The 15,362-nt window shown below is 52.3% G+C and overlaps 2 protein-coding genes across 4 annotated transcripts in view; one reads left to right on the top strand and one right to left on the bottom strand.

Moving 5' to 3' along the window:
* Nucleotides 1–13,738, top strand: part of LOC113921867 (prosaposin) — a 28,714-nt gene extending 14,976 nt beyond the window's left edge. Inside the window, exons 3-15 of one of the 3 annotated variants that reach the window (XM_027593259.2) lie at nucleotides 506–580; nucleotides 1,248–1,373; nucleotides 2,416–2,616; nucleotides 3,194–3,337; nucleotides 4,576–4,632; nucleotides 6,588–6,593; nucleotides 8,388–8,519; nucleotides 9,998–10,093; nucleotides 10,375–10,561; nucleotides 10,646–10,803; nucleotides 11,115–11,195; nucleotides 11,434–11,541; nucleotides 12,602–13,738. In XM_027593259.2, coding sequence (XP_027449060.1) covers nucleotides 506–580; nucleotides 1,248–1,373; nucleotides 2,416–2,616; nucleotides 3,194–3,337; nucleotides 4,576–4,632; nucleotides 6,588–6,593; nucleotides 8,388–8,519; nucleotides 9,998–10,093; nucleotides 10,375–10,561; nucleotides 10,646–10,803; nucleotides 11,115–11,195; nucleotides 11,434–11,541; nucleotides 12,602–12,637 — 1,407 coding nt within the window. In that variant the 3' untranslated portion in view covers nucleotides 12,638–13,738. Of the gene's footprint in view, nucleotides 1–505; nucleotides 581–1,247; nucleotides 1,374–2,415; nucleotides 2,617–3,193; nucleotides 3,338–4,575; nucleotides 4,633–6,584; nucleotides 6,594–8,387; nucleotides 8,520–9,997; nucleotides 10,094–10,374; nucleotides 10,562–10,645; nucleotides 10,804–11,114; nucleotides 11,196–11,433; nucleotides 11,542–12,601 lie in introns of all 3 variants that reach the window. The other 2 variants (XM_027593249.2, XM_027593268.2) reach the window with 2 other exon arrangements.
* A 218-nt stretch (nucleotides 13,739–13,956) lies between these two features.
* CDH23 (cadherin related 23) overlaps nucleotides 13,957–15,362 on the bottom strand; it is a 414,708-nt gene continuing 413,302 nt past the window's right edge. Inside the window, exon 68 of the mRNA XM_027587690.2 lies at nucleotides 13,957–15,052. Within this exon, the coding sequence (XP_027443491.2) occupies nucleotides 14,726–15,052 (327 nt within the window). The 3' untranslated portion in view covers nucleotides 13,957–14,725. The remainder of the gene's footprint in view (nucleotides 15,053–15,362) is intronic.

Raw genomic sequence — 15,362 nt, 5'->3', positions numbered from 1 at the left:
ACGCTCTGGGGTGGTGACATATGGCTTCCATGAGAGCATAGCAGCCCCCGGGAGCTGGAAGGTAGATAGAGTGCAGGAGTCAGTGCCAGGGTTCGGCTGGGCTTCTCTGCCGCACCCCCTTTTACTCTGTGATAGTAATTGACCCCAGGTGACTGGTTTTCTCTGATTTCTGCTGCTCTGATTTCCACCTTTCCAAGCCTCAGTTTCCTCCTGGAGCTATTGTGAGCATTATGACACTTGGCCTGTGCCATGTGTGCTGAGGTGTAGAGGGTACAAGAAGAAAAGGGTATCTATCCCTAGAAGCACAGAGTGTTCTGGTCAGTCCTGCCTGACCCTGATCCTTCCCCTGTGCTTTTCATCTAGTTGGGGAACCAGGATGTGCCAGTGTGTCTGACATCCCTGGTTAGATGGAATAGGACAGAGGCCGGGGGGCTTTGCAGCTGTGTACGGTGTGCGTTACGTCCTGCAAATATAGATCTCTCTCCCTCATGTTCTTTCCTCTTAGAAATCCCTTCCCTGCGACATATGCAAAGATGTCATCACTGCAGCTGGCGACATGCTGAAAGACAATGCCACCGAGGTGAGCTGCCAGGAGTATGTGTGACCTTGTGTGAACAGTGACCATGTGTGAGCAGTAACCTCGTGTGAGCAGTGACCATGTGTGAGCAGTGACCACGTGTGAGCAGTGACCACGTGTGAGCAGTGACCACGTGTGAGCAGTGACCATGTGGTCATGTGCATCCGTTCCTTAAACGAGCTGTCCACAGCTTTGGGGGTCTAAGAAGGGATGGTCTAGGTAGGAAGTAGTTCAGATCTTGTGAGCCACGTACTTTTTCTGTCATATTTTTTTTTCTTTTTCCCCATATCCTTTAAAAATGTAAAAACCATCCTGAGCCACAGGCTGTACAGAAACAGCCTGTGGGAGCTAGCTTGCTGTTCCCTGGCCTCGGTGTTTAAATGCCCGGGGTCGATGGGGACTTTTATATCGCTGGTCGCTAACTTAGGTCCGTTTTGGCCATCTCTGCTCAGGATTCTCTGTCCCCATGTGACTGTAGTCAGAGCAGCTTCATTTTGAGGAATGTCTGCTTTTTGCCTGTTTGACCAGTGCAGCCACGGCCAGCCACTAGCCCTCTCCCAGGGCTCTTCCCAGAGGCCGCTGTTTGCTGGGAGCTGTGGGGGTCCTCTGCTCTCAGTCGTTTGCGGAGCAGAAGTCCATCCTGATCCGACGCTTGCCTGTATCCCCTTAGCAAGAGATCCTCGTGTACTTGGAGAAGACCTGTGACTGGCTGCCTAATCCGAACTTGTCTGCCTCGTGCAAAGAGATGGTTGACTCCTACCTCCCAGTCATCTTGGACATGATTAAAGGACAAATGGTATGTGGTGGAGAACAGACTCTTCCTTTAGGGAACTTCCGGGGCCCAGGGAGGTGCCAGACCAGAACAGAATGATTAAAGTGGAAAGTCTTTTCATGAATTTGGATTTTCTCAACATCTTGTTACTATAGTTCTGACATCTTAAGAAGGCTTTGGCCAGCAGAACACTGTGCTTGTAACTTTCACAGTTGGGGGAGAGTACAGGAAATGGGAGAGTTACAGGAAATGTAGACTAGTACTAAAGGAATTGTGAACTGCTACAACATTTATACGTGCCTGTTTGCTCTCATGTCAGATCTTTAGCTCTTCCTTTGAGCATGCAATTCATTTCATTTCTGTGCTTTTTATCCTAAGTGGACTGAACTACAGGGGTGTTCTGCTTGCATTCAAATATGCATCTACTGTGCACAAACCACGTGCTACTGCACTGGTTTTCAGCCACAAACAAGGAGCTGGCTTTGTGGAATTTTGACCCTAAGAAAGAGGTGTTCAAAAAACAGGGCCAGCAGTGCAGGAGTGTGCCAAGACTGGACCAAGGTTTTGGCGAGGGTGGCATGGGTCACAGCATGCAAGGCCTTTTAGGCTCTGTTTAAGGATTGCAGGTGCAAGTAGGAAGTCCTCGGAGGGTTCAAGGGGAGCAGTGACCTTCTGTAAAGGGTTTGGACTAGGTCCCACCAGTTGGGAGTTGGAAGAGGGGAAGCTGGCAGGACAGTCCATGTGAGATATGATGGGGCAGTGGAGGTAGACAGATGCGTGTTCTGTTTCAGAGGAGAAATGGGCTGGACCTGCTGAGGGAGGGGAGGAACAGAGAGAGGAGTGAGGAATGTCTTCTAGGTCTCTGGCTTGAGCTGCTGGGACCTGGGTTGGGGAGCCATTTGCTAAGGTGGAGATGGAGGGGGGAGCAGGTGGGGTGGTTTTGTGAGCAGGGCACGCGTATGAGTCAGGTCAGGAGGTAAGGACAGGGATTCATTCAGGGGCACCGGGTGGTGGTTTTGCTTTCCTCTGGGGAGAGGATTTCCAGCTGGACTTATTTCCCCACTAGAGCCGTCCTGGGGAGGTGTGCTCTGCCCTCAATCTCTGCGAGTCTCTTCAGAAGCATCTGGCAGAACTGAATCACCAGAAACAGCTTGAGTCCAATAAGATCCCGGAAATGGATGTGGCTGAGGTGGTGGCTCCCTTTATGGCCAACATCCCCCTCCTCCTCTACCCTCAGGACGGCCCCCACAGCGAGCCCCAGCAGAAGGTAAGGCAGTAGGCCCAGCCACTGAGGGTCCTGTTTCTCATTGGAGTAGAGATGGGACATAGAGAGAGAGAGAGAGAGAGAGAGAGTGTGTGTGTGTGTGTGTGTGTGTGTGTTTTCTCAAACTGGGGGCTTATTCCTTCATTTGACCCTGCAGTTACCCGAGCCACCCTTCAAATAGTTGTGCCATGGAGGTTCTGAAGAACTTGGGGAATTTAAAGTGTGCAAAGACTTCTCTGTGTTCTAATTAAGTTTTATTGAAATCAATGCCTAATTGATTTTAAGCCTATTGATAATTTTAGAGCATATAAAAACACAGAACTGGGGCCTCTGGTTGGCTCGCTCCATGGAGTGTGTAGCTCTTGATCTCGGGGTTGTGAGTTCGAGCGCCATGTTGGGTGTAGCCATTACTTAAAAACAAAAACAAAAAACTGTAAAACACAAAACTGTTCAGTAAGTCACCCCCTAGTGCTGTGGTCATGAACATATAAGGAAATTTTCTTGGGAATTTGGATCCTTTTAGTTATATGCTGTGTTTACAGCCTGAACACACCCTCCCCCCCCCCCCCCCCCACCGTAGGCTGGTGGGGACGTCTGCCAGGACTGCATCCAGATGGTGACAGACATCCAGAATGCCGTAAGGACCAACTCCACCTTTGTCGAGGCCTTGGTGGACCATGCCAAGGCGCAGTGTGACTTCCTGGGGCCCGGCATGGCTGACATGGTAAGCCTTCTCTCTTCATGCATGGGAGGGTGTGCTGGACCAGGGAGCTTGGCTCTGGACATTGGAGCGGGGGACCCAAGAAAACTTCAGTTCCCGAGGTACAAGTTCCAAACCCAGGGCTTTAAGGAAGAGATGGTTCAAACAAAGCCCATTTTCTTTTTCCTAGAAAGCATCTGGAATATTTGGTGGGTACTTAAATACTTTGTTGGTTAGTTGAATTTGTATATGTAACCAAACACTTGGGATAAAAGAGTGGAAGGAGACCACTTTTGTGAGGATTCATTTTCCTCCTGGTCGCCATATAAAAAACAACACCAGAATCCTTTATAAGCTTGTTTTTAAAAGCCTGGCTGTCGTATAGTCGTAATTCTAAGTGTGTGCTGTCCATGGGAAGCCGTGCAGGGGCTTGCAAGAGATTCACTCGGGACGCCTTCCTTACCTTGGTGAATGTTAGTCCTGTAGGCTAAGAAACTCATTTTGTTAGTCTCTTAGAGGGTTTCGCTTCTTGGACCCTATTCACATTAACCACGCGTGTGTGAGGTTGACGTGTAAAACCAAAATGCTAGTTTTGTACCTGGTAATGGAAAAACCTTGGTGTAGGGAAGCTGGTTGTAATAACTCCATGGGTCTGGGATCTAGAGCAGCCTTCTTGGGTAGGAATGGCTGGTTCTGGGAGCTCTGGGTTCTTCTCCGTTGACTTCCTCTGGGAATCCTTTGGCCTCCTTGACGTATCTTTGTATATCGCTGTGTTAACTTGGCTTCCCCAATTCAACCCTGTCTGAGGGCTGTTATTACCCTTGGCTTTCTCACTGTGGAGGCACTCGAGTGTGGCCAGAACTATTCTTTGAGGGTCTGCAGGAATTCCTCCTGGATTTTAGCTTTAAAGTCTTGTCCAGGAATGCATGAGTGGGTTTGAAAAGTCACCTAGTGTTCCTAGCAGCATGTCTTAAATCCACATTGATAATTGCTCCTGAGTAGTTGCTCTGTGACCTTGGGGCAAGTTTGGGCTTAAAAGGAGATTGGAGGACCTCATCTCTAAGGGCCTTTGGGACACATTTCAAAACACCCTTTGCACACCTTTTTCTATCAGGTATAGGAAAAACAAATTACCATCTTTATTTGTAAGACTGTACTCTTGGAAACTTGATAGTTATCCGTTGCCATTGTTGGAAATACTGGGTTTTTGGTGTGTGATTGCAGCACTTAGTGTTACTAACAACTGGTTTGTCTTTCCCCAGTGCAAGAACTATATCAACCAGTATTCTGACATTGCCGTCCAGATGCTGATGCATATGGTAGGTGCCATGGGAAGTTCCCTGCTAGTGTTCTTTGCCTCAGACTTTGCAATTCCTGGGATTGTGAGCATTACATGGTTTGGTTTTCCTTTTCTCCCTTCAGATGATGAATTGGGTCACAATGAACCTTGTTCCACCAGCAGACTCTACCCGCAACTCGGTCCTGTTCCACACCCCCCCGCCCTTTACCTTCCCCAGGCAGGGGACAGGCTGAGGCAGCTCTACGCCCAGGATGGCCCTGGTGGCTTTCTGGTGGTTATTAGTTGGTCTGTTTATATTGAGCTGGCCATCAGATTTCTGGTATCTGGCTTTAACCCGGGGACCCATGGGAATAGTCTGCTCTGGAGCTAGGCCAGGCCTGAGAGTTGCTGCATTGCGGCTTGAGTTTACTGGTGCAGGGAGCCCTGCCTGCCAAGAGTCGGTCCTGCACCGCAGCAGTGTTAGCTGTAGCTGCTGCTGGAGCCCGTAACTCCCTGCACTTGCCTCTGACGCGTACAGGCAGTGAGGGCATCCCTCTGTTGTTAGGGGTAGAAGATACTGGTGGTGGCAGTGGGCTAGCTAGCTCTGTGCAGAAAACTGTGGTTCAGAGCAGGGTGGTCTGACGGGATTCTTACTTGGGAACGTGCCCTGCCTTCCTGAGATCTAAGCTGCAGGGGCTGAGGGGGTGGGTTGTACTGTGTCTCCATCCTGCTGACTTTCTACTGTGTTGAGTATGTTCTCTAACCAGTGGTCAGCAGGCTGTGACCCACCGCCAGTTTCTGCAAAGTTTTAATGGGGCACAGTGATGCTTATCGCATTTCGTCCTGCGACGGCAGAGTTGCAGAGCTGAGAGCTAACAGCCAGCACAGTAAAAGATTGACCCTGTGGCCTTGCTGGAACTGCTCAGGGGCTCTGTCCAGGCATGAGAGAACTTATTTGGGATGATTACACCATGCCTTGTTCTAAAAATAATTCAGAGGCAGCTTACAGAGACATGCAGCTAGAGTGCTAGAGTAGGAAATATAAATAAGCCTTTGATTTTGATTTGGTTACCTGCTTCCTCATAGCTAACTAAAAATTTTCTCATCCTAAAAGATAGATTACACAGACGTTTTTTGCAAATACGGATAATACTTCCCAAATCACAAATCGTTTGCGGTTTAAAAAAAAAAAAGGCAGTGAGGTAGTATGGTTTTATATTACTTCAAACTTTGTGATTTGCGTTATTTTGCTTCTGAATGTATTGGTCATTAAACATTCTTGTAAATGATTTATAAGTGATTGTGTAGTCTACTGTTTGGGTAGAACATAATTTCTGTAATCCATCCACTTTGGGTGTTCAGGTGGCTTTGGGGTTTGTCTTGGGAATCAAAAGCCTGTGCAGATCCCGTTTCTCCCATAGTACAGATAACTAGAACTGGAATTGCTGAATCAAAGGGTAAGGCTTTTGATCTTTTGTCAAATCAGCCTTCCAGGCTAGCATCTGGCTACCTGGGGAAGTTGCCCTGAGGCCTGCCCAGGTAGCAGCGGATGTGTGGTGCAGGATCCCTGACCCCCCCGGGTGTATTTTATATTCTAGCACACACCCCTGATTTGGGCAGTCCTGTGTCGTGTTCCACTTTGCTGCTTCTCACCTTGCAGGCATGTGGGGCTTAGGCTTCTGAGGATGGAGAGCTCCTCATCACCTGGCATTTTCTGGGACCTGCTGTCCAAAGTTTTGAGTATGATTTGGTGTGTCAGGGGCATGGGGACAGTGCACACACCAACTGAACAGTGTGGTCTGTCCCTTGAGGGCCAGAAGAGCTTTCAGGGCCCCCCGTGAAATAGTAGAAACAAGGTAGGTGGCTGATTTGTGACTGCAAGGTTTCCCCTGAACTTCCGTTAACTGATTGTTGTTATTTTAATTTTTTCTTAACTGTTGCCTTTCCTTTCTCTTATTTTCATCTCCGATTTCCTGTTTTTTTGTTCAACAGCAGGATCAGGTATGTGATGGGGAATTTGCTTGTAGTAGTGGTCTGCTGCTTGTTGTAGTTATTTTGCTCATTTTTTTTTTTTTTTTAACGGCATGATCTGTGTTAATAGGCTGGTGGGGGAGCTTCTGCATCTCTCCCCTGTGATTTAGCACTTGAGGTACTGGGGTTCTCCTCTCCCCTTCAGGGGACCAGAAAGGGAAGCTAGCAGGGCCTTGGATTCCGGGTAAAAACCAGTGCTCAGCTGGCCATGTGCATGCCACCAGGGTGATGATGGGGAACCACGGGTGACCCCGGAGATGCCTCGGCCTCCTTAACTGTAGGCCTGACTTCCGGTGGGACACCTTGTTTCTGTCATGACTCAAGGGAGCATTGCATGTCTTTAGTCTTGTTTTCTTTGACCCCAGAAATGCTTCTGCTGCATGAGCAAATCGTTACTAAATAGCGAGCAGACTGTTCCCGTCTGTTGGATCCAGAGAGTTGGAAACAATCTCTTGATTTGTGGCTTCTTCCCCTCTGGGTGATGGGGTCCTGCAGCTCCTGGAGCCACATCACATGGCTCAAAAGCCAGGCCAATGGTGGCACAATGTTGGGACCATGCTCCCAGACCGTACTTAACTGAGGTAGTACCCCCTTCTAAGTACTGGCATCTCTCTGTGGGAATAAATATTTTTCAAAGGTATTTTGAAGTCTAATAGGAGAGGGCTTTGGCTGAAATGCCCGAATTTTCACCCGGGCTGCCCAAAGGAGGAAGTAGAACAAAGTTCACTTGAGACAAAAGCAGCCACACACCTCCTGAGTCTTTGTCTTTTTTCTAAAAAGCTTGCTGTGTCTTTGGCCCCATTCTGGTTTTCGCCCCATTCTTAAAGTGTGCCAGAGACAGAATATTTAGGATACTTTCAGACTTTCTCAATCTTACTTAATTTTAGAGACTTCTCGATGTTAAGACAAGGTGAACAGTAGCCATGGTCTAGCTCTCTTGCATTAACAGGCCTCGTATTAGCAGCCCTGTCCTGCTGCTCTGTGGTTTGGTGGTGGGAGGCAGTTGCTCTCAGGCCCAGAGCGAGGTGCTGGTTGTATTTGGTTCACAAAGTATACAGAGCATGTATGCTTTTCTCATTCTTGGCCATTGTCATGGTGAAATGGTCAAGATGTCCAAATTACCTAGTTCCCTGTGGTTTGGTGTCTGGACGGGAAAGGGGATCAGTCTGGAGCTTCTGTGACTTGAAAGAATTCATCGGTCGGGGGCATTGGGATTTTGTATGTACTGTGTGCAGTCGTAAAAATCGAATGTGGTTTTTTTTAAAAAAGTCAACCATTTTTTTCTTAAACAGTCCTAACACTGAAAGATCTAAGACATTTGGCTTTCTGTTAGTTTGTGGGCATGATGGTTCCTCCTCTAGAAAGAACATGCAGCTTATTTCCTACTGAGAGTGAACCAGCCCGACCGAGAAACAGGTTCTAGAGCAGACCAGGTGTCCTGGAGAGGCTGTAATTGCCTGTGAGAGGGAAACAGGTGCCAGAAGTCTTAACTGCCCTGGGGTGCTCGCTGGCTGGAGCAGGGATAGCGGTTTTGTCTGCTCTCCCTTCGGAGCTTTGTGTGGCCGCCTCCCCGGGTGAAACTGGTACATCTGCACTTACAGGAGTCCCTTGAGATTTAACATGGAGTCTTTGCTGTTTTGGCAGTCAGTCTTCATGCTGTGACCAGGGTGCTCCACCAGCACCCTGACCTTTGTGTGTAGACAGTGGGACTGAGGGATGGTGGGTGCGGGCCTGCATCTGACTGCTTTTTCTGTGCCTTCTCAGCAACCCAGGGAGATTTGTGGCGTGGTTGGGTTCTGCGACCAAGTGAAGGAGATGCCCATGCAGACTCTGATCCCTGCCAAAGTGGTCTCGGAGAACATCATCCCTGCGTTGGAACTGGTGGAACCCATTAAGGTACCTGGTGGCATCGTGTTGTCCTGGCCAGGGCTGTGTCATGCCCAGGTCACTCCACATTGTACCACATTCTGTGAGGCACATGCTTTTTTGGTTCCCTGCTGACTCCTAAAGGGATTTGAGTTTGAGACCATTCATTAGTTTATGGTGTCCCTGTACAAGTGCATTGTCCCGCTCCCAGCCCTGAGTAACATTTATTTCCTTGGTTATGAACCCGCGTGCTCCATGGGATCAGCCTCCATCTGTAGCATGTCTGCAACCTCCTCTGGCACGTTTCTGCCCCTCCGCCCTGCCCACCATCACTGCAGCGCAAACCTCATGTTGCCAGGACTCCAGGGCTCACACAGAAGCCTCTAGGTGTGCTGCTTGTGAGCATGGGGGTGTGTGTGGTTTCCCTAGCGCCCACTTGGTAAAGAGCCACAGTATTCCCCAAGCAGTTTACGTTCAGCACCTGTTACGGGCCCAGCAGTGTGTTAGAGACTGAGTCCTGAAACCGTTCACCTGGAGGAGTCAACAGACTTGTCCCGGTGTTCCTGTGGCTCCCGCTTTAGTTCTTAAAAAGGGCCCAGGCCCCATGACATTTTACCACGTGGCACATGCATGTGCTTCTTATTCCAGAACTTCGTGTCACTTGACCTTTAGCGGTCTTGTTTCCCTCTGCTGTCCTTCCTCAGCATGTGCAGCGTCTGTACCACACGGTTAAGAAGTCAGATGGAGTTGGAGAGGCAGAAGTGCCCTGTTCTGCTGACTGAATTAATAGCCAGAGGAGATGAAGGAGAGTTACAGCTTATATTGTAGCCGCATGTGACTACTGCATTTAAGTAAAATCACGCAAAACTTAAAACAGTTCAGTTCCGTGGTTGCCCTGGCCACGGTTCAAGTGTGGTCCGTGCTGCTCTGCTGGACAGCAGGGATGGAGATGTCTCTGCTGTCACAGAAAGTTGTGTTTAGCAGTATTACTTTATTAGAGGCTGGCTCTGGGAAAGCAATCTCAGGTACTCGTGAGACTTGAAACTCAGGAGCCGACCTGAAATGTGTTTAAAGCTCTGTCTTGTAAACAGCGGACAGGTAGTGAGTCCTCACTCTGCCCTGCACCCCCACCCACCTTCCCAAAATGACTCTGGAACGCTGAAATGATGGTGACCAGATAAGATACATCATGCGGACTGCTCTTTGAGGTTTTCGAAGCAGGTTTTATTGCTTCTGTCTTCCTGAAGTATGAACTCCTGGTTTTTCTGTGGCTTTGGGGGTTGTGTGGTGGGAGGTAGTGGTGGTAGAGCACTGGGCAAAGGGATGGGTCTCCCACCACATAAAACCAGCAGGGACGGGAACTTGGACACTGGGAGGAAGCCACCCTGTGTGTGACATTCTCCTGTCCCTAGCCACAGGGTGTCCCTTCCCCTTTAGAGCAGCAGGACCCAGGGGGTGAGGTGAGGCGAGGGTCTCAGCATTAAAGTGCTCTCCTGCCCTTCCCACAGAAGGACATGGTCCAGGCGAAGGCTAATGTTTACTGTGAGGTGTGCGAGTACGTGGTGAAGGAGGTGGTCAAGCTCATTGACAACAACAGGACTGAGGTATGTGCATTTCTAGAATGCTAGGGTGTTCTTGTTCCCTAGTAGCAGAACCAGCAATGTCCTTGCCAGCATTGGACACCAGCCCTGGGAATCCGCACACCTGCCGCCCACCGGTGGATCCCTCTGGGCTGGGGTCGGGCTGCTTTGTAGGTCTCGTCTTTGTGGGGAGGAAATAGCACCTGGCTTGTTGGCTGGTTTCCTGGTCATGTTAGTATTCTGAGGTTCTTTCCCAGCCCTATCCAGCCTCTCTTCTAATAGGATCCTCTTGTTCTGTGTTTCAGGAAGAAATACTTCATGCTTTGGATAAAGTGTGCTCAAAGTTGCCTGCGTCCTTATCTGAGGAGTGCCAGGAGGTGGTGGACACTTACGGCGCCTCCATCCTGTCGATTCTCCTGCAGGAGGCAAGCCCTGAGCTCGTGTGTGGCATGCTCCATCTGTGCTCCACCCAGGGGCTGCCTGTGCTGCCTGGTGAGCGGGGTGAGGGGGCGGCTGGCTGGCCCCTGGGGGCTCGGGAGGGCCCTGCCGGCACTGAGCCTGTGCTCCTGTGTGTAGTCCGTGTGATTCAGCCCAAGGATGGTGGCTTCTGTGAGGTATGCAAGAAGCTGGTGAGCTATTTGGACCACAGCCTGGAGAAAAACAGCACAAAGCAGGAGATCCTGGCTGCTCTTGAGAAAGGCTGCAGCTTCCTGCCTGAGCCATACCAGAAGCAGGTACGCCCTGGGCTGCTTTGGGCCAGAAGGTCTGAACCTGCCTGCGGAGTGCAAAGGCTGGGGTAGCTCCTCGATTGTGCCCCCGATTGAAGTTTTCAGGGAAAACTAGCCATTTCTTAGAGGAGTCTGTTGGCTCAAGGGGAGCCACGGAGGGGCAGTAACGGGAGCAGCTGAGGGGAGGCTGAGTGCGGGTGGGGGCATCTGGGAAGGGGGTGCCGGGCTGGCAGAGCATGCGTAGCGCCCCTTCTTTTATGCCCCCACTCTGCGTGGGCACACCTCGACCTGGACCCATCTCCCTGTTTACCTAACAGTGTGATCAGTTTGTGACTGAGTACGAGCCCGTGCTAATAGAAGTCCTGGTGGAGGTGATGGACCCTTCCTTCGTGTGCTTGGTAAGCTTCCGAAAAACGTGGGGCCCAGCCGGTTCCGCATAGAGCAGGGGCTCCTCTGAGGTTCTGCCAGAGTCTCTGGGGATGGGCTGTGGGAGGGGGACAGGGCTTTCCGCAGCAGCACTGACTTTGGAAGTGCATGTCCGAGCTCTAGTTCTAGCTGCTTCTCGAAGCGGATAATCTCTGGTTTTGCAAAGGATCAGTAGGGCAGATCTGATTCTTCCCCGTTTTCACCACATAGAAAATTGGAGCCTGCCCTGCAGCCCATAAGCCTCTCTTGGGAACCGAGAAGTGTGTGTGGGGCCCCAGCTACTGGTGCCAGAGCATGGAGGCAGCAACCCAGTGCAATGTGAGTAGCTTGGCCACCGCTCCTGGGATAACCCTGGGGCAGGAGCTCTACCTGGCCTTCGTGTCAGGGAAAACATGGAGGCCCATAGAAGCAGCTAGGCTTTTTCGTGGCCGCCCAGCAAAGGCAGGAGGACTGACGACATTCTTGCCTTTGAGAAGTAAAAGGTGGGGGTATCTTTTAGGGCTTTTTTGCTTCTGCTTCCTTGTTTTTGCCTTTAGTTCCCTTCTGACAGGGTCAGGATCAGATTCGCACGAGGCCACCCTAGAGATTGCACAAGTTCTCCTCTCCCTCGGGTCACTCTTGGCTGGAGCCTGGCCTGAGTCTTCACCCAAGGCCGAGCCCTTGTTCTTGAGTGGCCCTGAGGCTTGGTGCCTGCCCGGCGGTTCCAGGGCCAGTGGCGCTGTCCTGACCGGGCCGCCCCCAGTGGTGCACCACACTGCTTGCTCGGCTGGGGACGTGTGGACCAGTCAGCTACTTAATGTTCTTTTTCGCAACTTTTTCTTCCTCCAGCGGGTTCTTCATGACCAGTGGGACATGACCACTGGCCTGGTTGCCATCAGTTTGGGCCCCTGCAGGGAAGGGGCGGTGATGCCCACCTGGCCGTGTCCAGCTCCTTGCCCCGCTGGCCCCAGCGCATAGCACGGTCAGGGGAGGAGTAGGTTCCTGCTGCCGTCCTGGGCAAAGGGGGCCTGTGGGGCCACTGTTCTCAAGGCCTGAGCCGAGGTGCACTGTCTTGGGTGAGTTCTGCCTCAGGGGGCCTCCATGCCGCCTGCTGAGCGCTGGGACTCCGCCTGTAGCCAGGTGGAGGGGTCCCGGGCCCTCCTGCGTGGGTGCTCACCGGTAAAACACTCAGGGGCTCTGCAGCTGCTGCTCCCGACTCTTGCCTTAGGGGAGTCCCCGACGCTCGGGGGCCACACGCTCCCCAGCTGTAAGTGGGGTGCTGTCCAGCTGACTAGGACGGGACGATGGGTTCCAGTTTTGGGTGATGTCTGCTGCAGGAACAGGCCAGGAGTAGAGTTTGTCGCGTGAAGACTAAGGCCAGCTTCCTCTCTCTTGTCAGGCTGTGGAGCATTGCAAACGGCACGTGTGGAACTAGAAGGGGGACGTTCCATCTTGGAGAAACTGCAGCATCTTTTCCTACTTGTGTGTCTGGGGCAGTGAACACTCTCATCTGTTGACTCTGTTATAAAAATAGGTTCCCTTTCCCTCCCTCCCTTTCCTGTCCCCTGTAGCATTGCTGTCTGTGCAGGAGGCGCCTGGCCTGCAGCTGCCCCCGCTGCTTCCCTGTCCCTTTCCTTTGCCTAGACGGGTGAGCACGGACCGTGCCCTGGAGGGCTTTCAGCCTGCCCTTGCGTGGTGGTTCCCTGGAGGAGGTGGTGGGGGGCTCTGGGGGCTGGCGTGAACCAGAGCTGCTTGACAGAGGCCCTCCATCCTGTTGGCTGGGGCCTTGTTCTGAGCCCTCTGCCTGCCCCTCAGCAGGGACCTCCCCTCTTCCGGGGCTGCTCTCCAGAGAAGCAAAACAAAGGTGGTGTTACATGAAAGATGAGAGGCTCAGAATAAAGAGGCTTTTTAAAACCACGTAGTTCTCACCGTAGGGGAGATTTGGGAGGCATCTGCCCGGGAGGCCTGGGTGGGTCTCGGGGTGGCTGTACCCGGGTCACCCTCCAGTTCAGCTTTGGTGTGTGTGTCTTTCCTGGTGATGCCTTGGTCAGGGTTCTGTGGATCTCGGTGGCGGGAGGGGGGGAAACCTGTCTGAATGTCGTCTGCTAGCTCCACGTGCAGGTCCTGTGGGCCTGGCGCGCGTGTGTGCGTGCGTGCGTGCGGACAGTGGTGGCTGCCTCTTGCTCTCGTGTCCGCCCGGCCGCTGGAGCCTTGCTTCATGCGTCTCTAGTGCCTCCCAGCCCCCTCACCTCCATCCCCCATTTCCTAGCTGGTCTTTTTGGCCTTCAGATAAATGTGGATGTAAATGTGGATGAGAGGCTCCTAAGCCTCTGGCTGTCAGAGGGGTGCTGGGGGTGCTGTCCCGGGGCCTTGGCTGCCGCCTGCCTCTCCCGTTGGGCCTCCTCTTCTGTTCCACTTCTAGTTGCCAGGAGACCGCGAGATGTGCAGTTGCTATTAAATGGACTCAATGACTTTTTTGGTTTGTTCTGCACTAAAGTTTCTGTGATTTAACAATAAATAAAGTCTGTTAACCAGACCTGAGCCTGAGTGCTTCTCTAACACTTCAGCCAGCGTTTGGTTTCTGAGTCGCTGCAGGGCCATGGACCTGTGGGTGTCCAGGGTCCTCTGGCCTCTCTTGGCCGCAGAAAGCAAGCAAAGTGGGCAAAGAGAATCCCCACCCCCCACTGACCAGGCCCCCTCCCCCTTGCCCCAGGCCAACTGCGAGGGTAGTTTACTGAGCCAGGACGAATTGAATTGCCTCCTTGTGAGTTGTTTTTCTTATTTAAAATGCAGACTATTCCAGAAACGTTCAGTGAGTACCAGTTAAACAAAAGGGGAAAATGTTGAGGGAATAATTTAAAAAAGGAATACACGCAAACACTCTACATTCAGAATCCAAGGGAACACCAGTCCTCTCTCTTTACGAGCCGCCACATTTGGGAAGGAAGCCAGTGGAATGTAAAGAATGCCGTTCGCTGACAATTGACCACGTCCATGTGGGGAGGCAGGGATCACTCACGGCGCCCAGCTGGGTGTCCAGCCAGGGATGTGCTAGAAATGCACTGGGACTTGAGCTGAAGTCAGGGAATCAAGGCCAGGTGGGGTGAGCCAGCTCTGGGCCTCCCTCCCCTGGTGCTGGGCGTGGCGGGGCGGTGGGGAGGGGGAGATGGACAGGGATGTGGCAGGGGGTGGGGAGGGCTTCCGTGGCCTTTTTAGAGCTCAGCCTGGGCTGAGTTCGTCCTCAGACTCCTGGACCCCCAGTGACCCTCCTTACCTTGTCCTTAGATGCTTATCATTTTTGTTTGGTTTTCTTAAAAAAATAACAAATTTTATGAAGGTAGAGGTCAGGTGCTGAATGGGCGTCTGGCAGAAGCAGAGTCTGAGCAACTGGAGCAGGCTCCACCAGGCCAGCCCGAGGTGGTACAGCCCTGGCTGGCCTGGGGAGGGGCCCACACTGTGGTCCTGCTCTGCCCTTGCCCTGGGAGGGATGGGGGACACCAGCAAGGCCCCCCCCTCTGTCTGGTCATAGCTCTGTGATCTCCAGGGGGCTCTCCAGGATCACATCACGAAGCTTGTGCAGGGGTGTGGATTTGGCTGACTCCGTGCGGGCGTTGCGCTCGAAGGCACTGGCTTCCGCGGTGGTCAGGGTCTCCAGCGAGTGACCCAGGCCCTTCTGGTCATCCTCGGGCAGGCTGTTAAGGTCAGTGGCCAGCAGCGTGCCGGTGCTGCCGTGCACCGTGTGGCTGCCGTCGGGCCCCTTGAGCTCCGTGGGCGGCTTGTGGCGGAAGCGCAGGCTGCCCCGGGCAGGGCTGCACTCCCCTGGCTCCTCCTCCAGCTCCGTCTGGATCAGCTGCAAGAGGCCAGGATCCGCCAGTGGCTCTGGGACCCGCCCAGGCTCAGGGCCATGCCCAAGGGCTGAGCAGGTGGCTGGCCCCAGAGTCGCACCTGCTGTATCACTGTTTCTTCCCTCCTGCACACAGGTAACTGCAAGGAACTCAGGGCTCGAGCTGCAGTAGGCCTGTTAGCTGATGACAGTGGTTCTCAAACTGGGTACAAAGGGGGGGGGGCACCACGGACACTTAGGGTGGTGTTCTTAAAACGTGGGCTTCCCCTGAGAATCTTGAATTCTGTGTATTTAATGATCTATAAAGATCCTATGA

Source organism: Zalophus californianus, chromosome 15 (genome assembly GCF_009762305.2).
Source record: "Zalophus californianus isolate mZalCal1 chromosome 15, mZalCal1.pri.v2, whole genome shotgun sequence".
Lineage (NCBI taxonomy): Eukaryota > Metazoa > Chordata > Mammalia > Carnivora > Otariidae > Zalophus > Zalophus californianus.
Note: the sequence above shows the minus strand (reverse complement) of the source record. Positions and strands in the feature narration are given on the sequence as shown.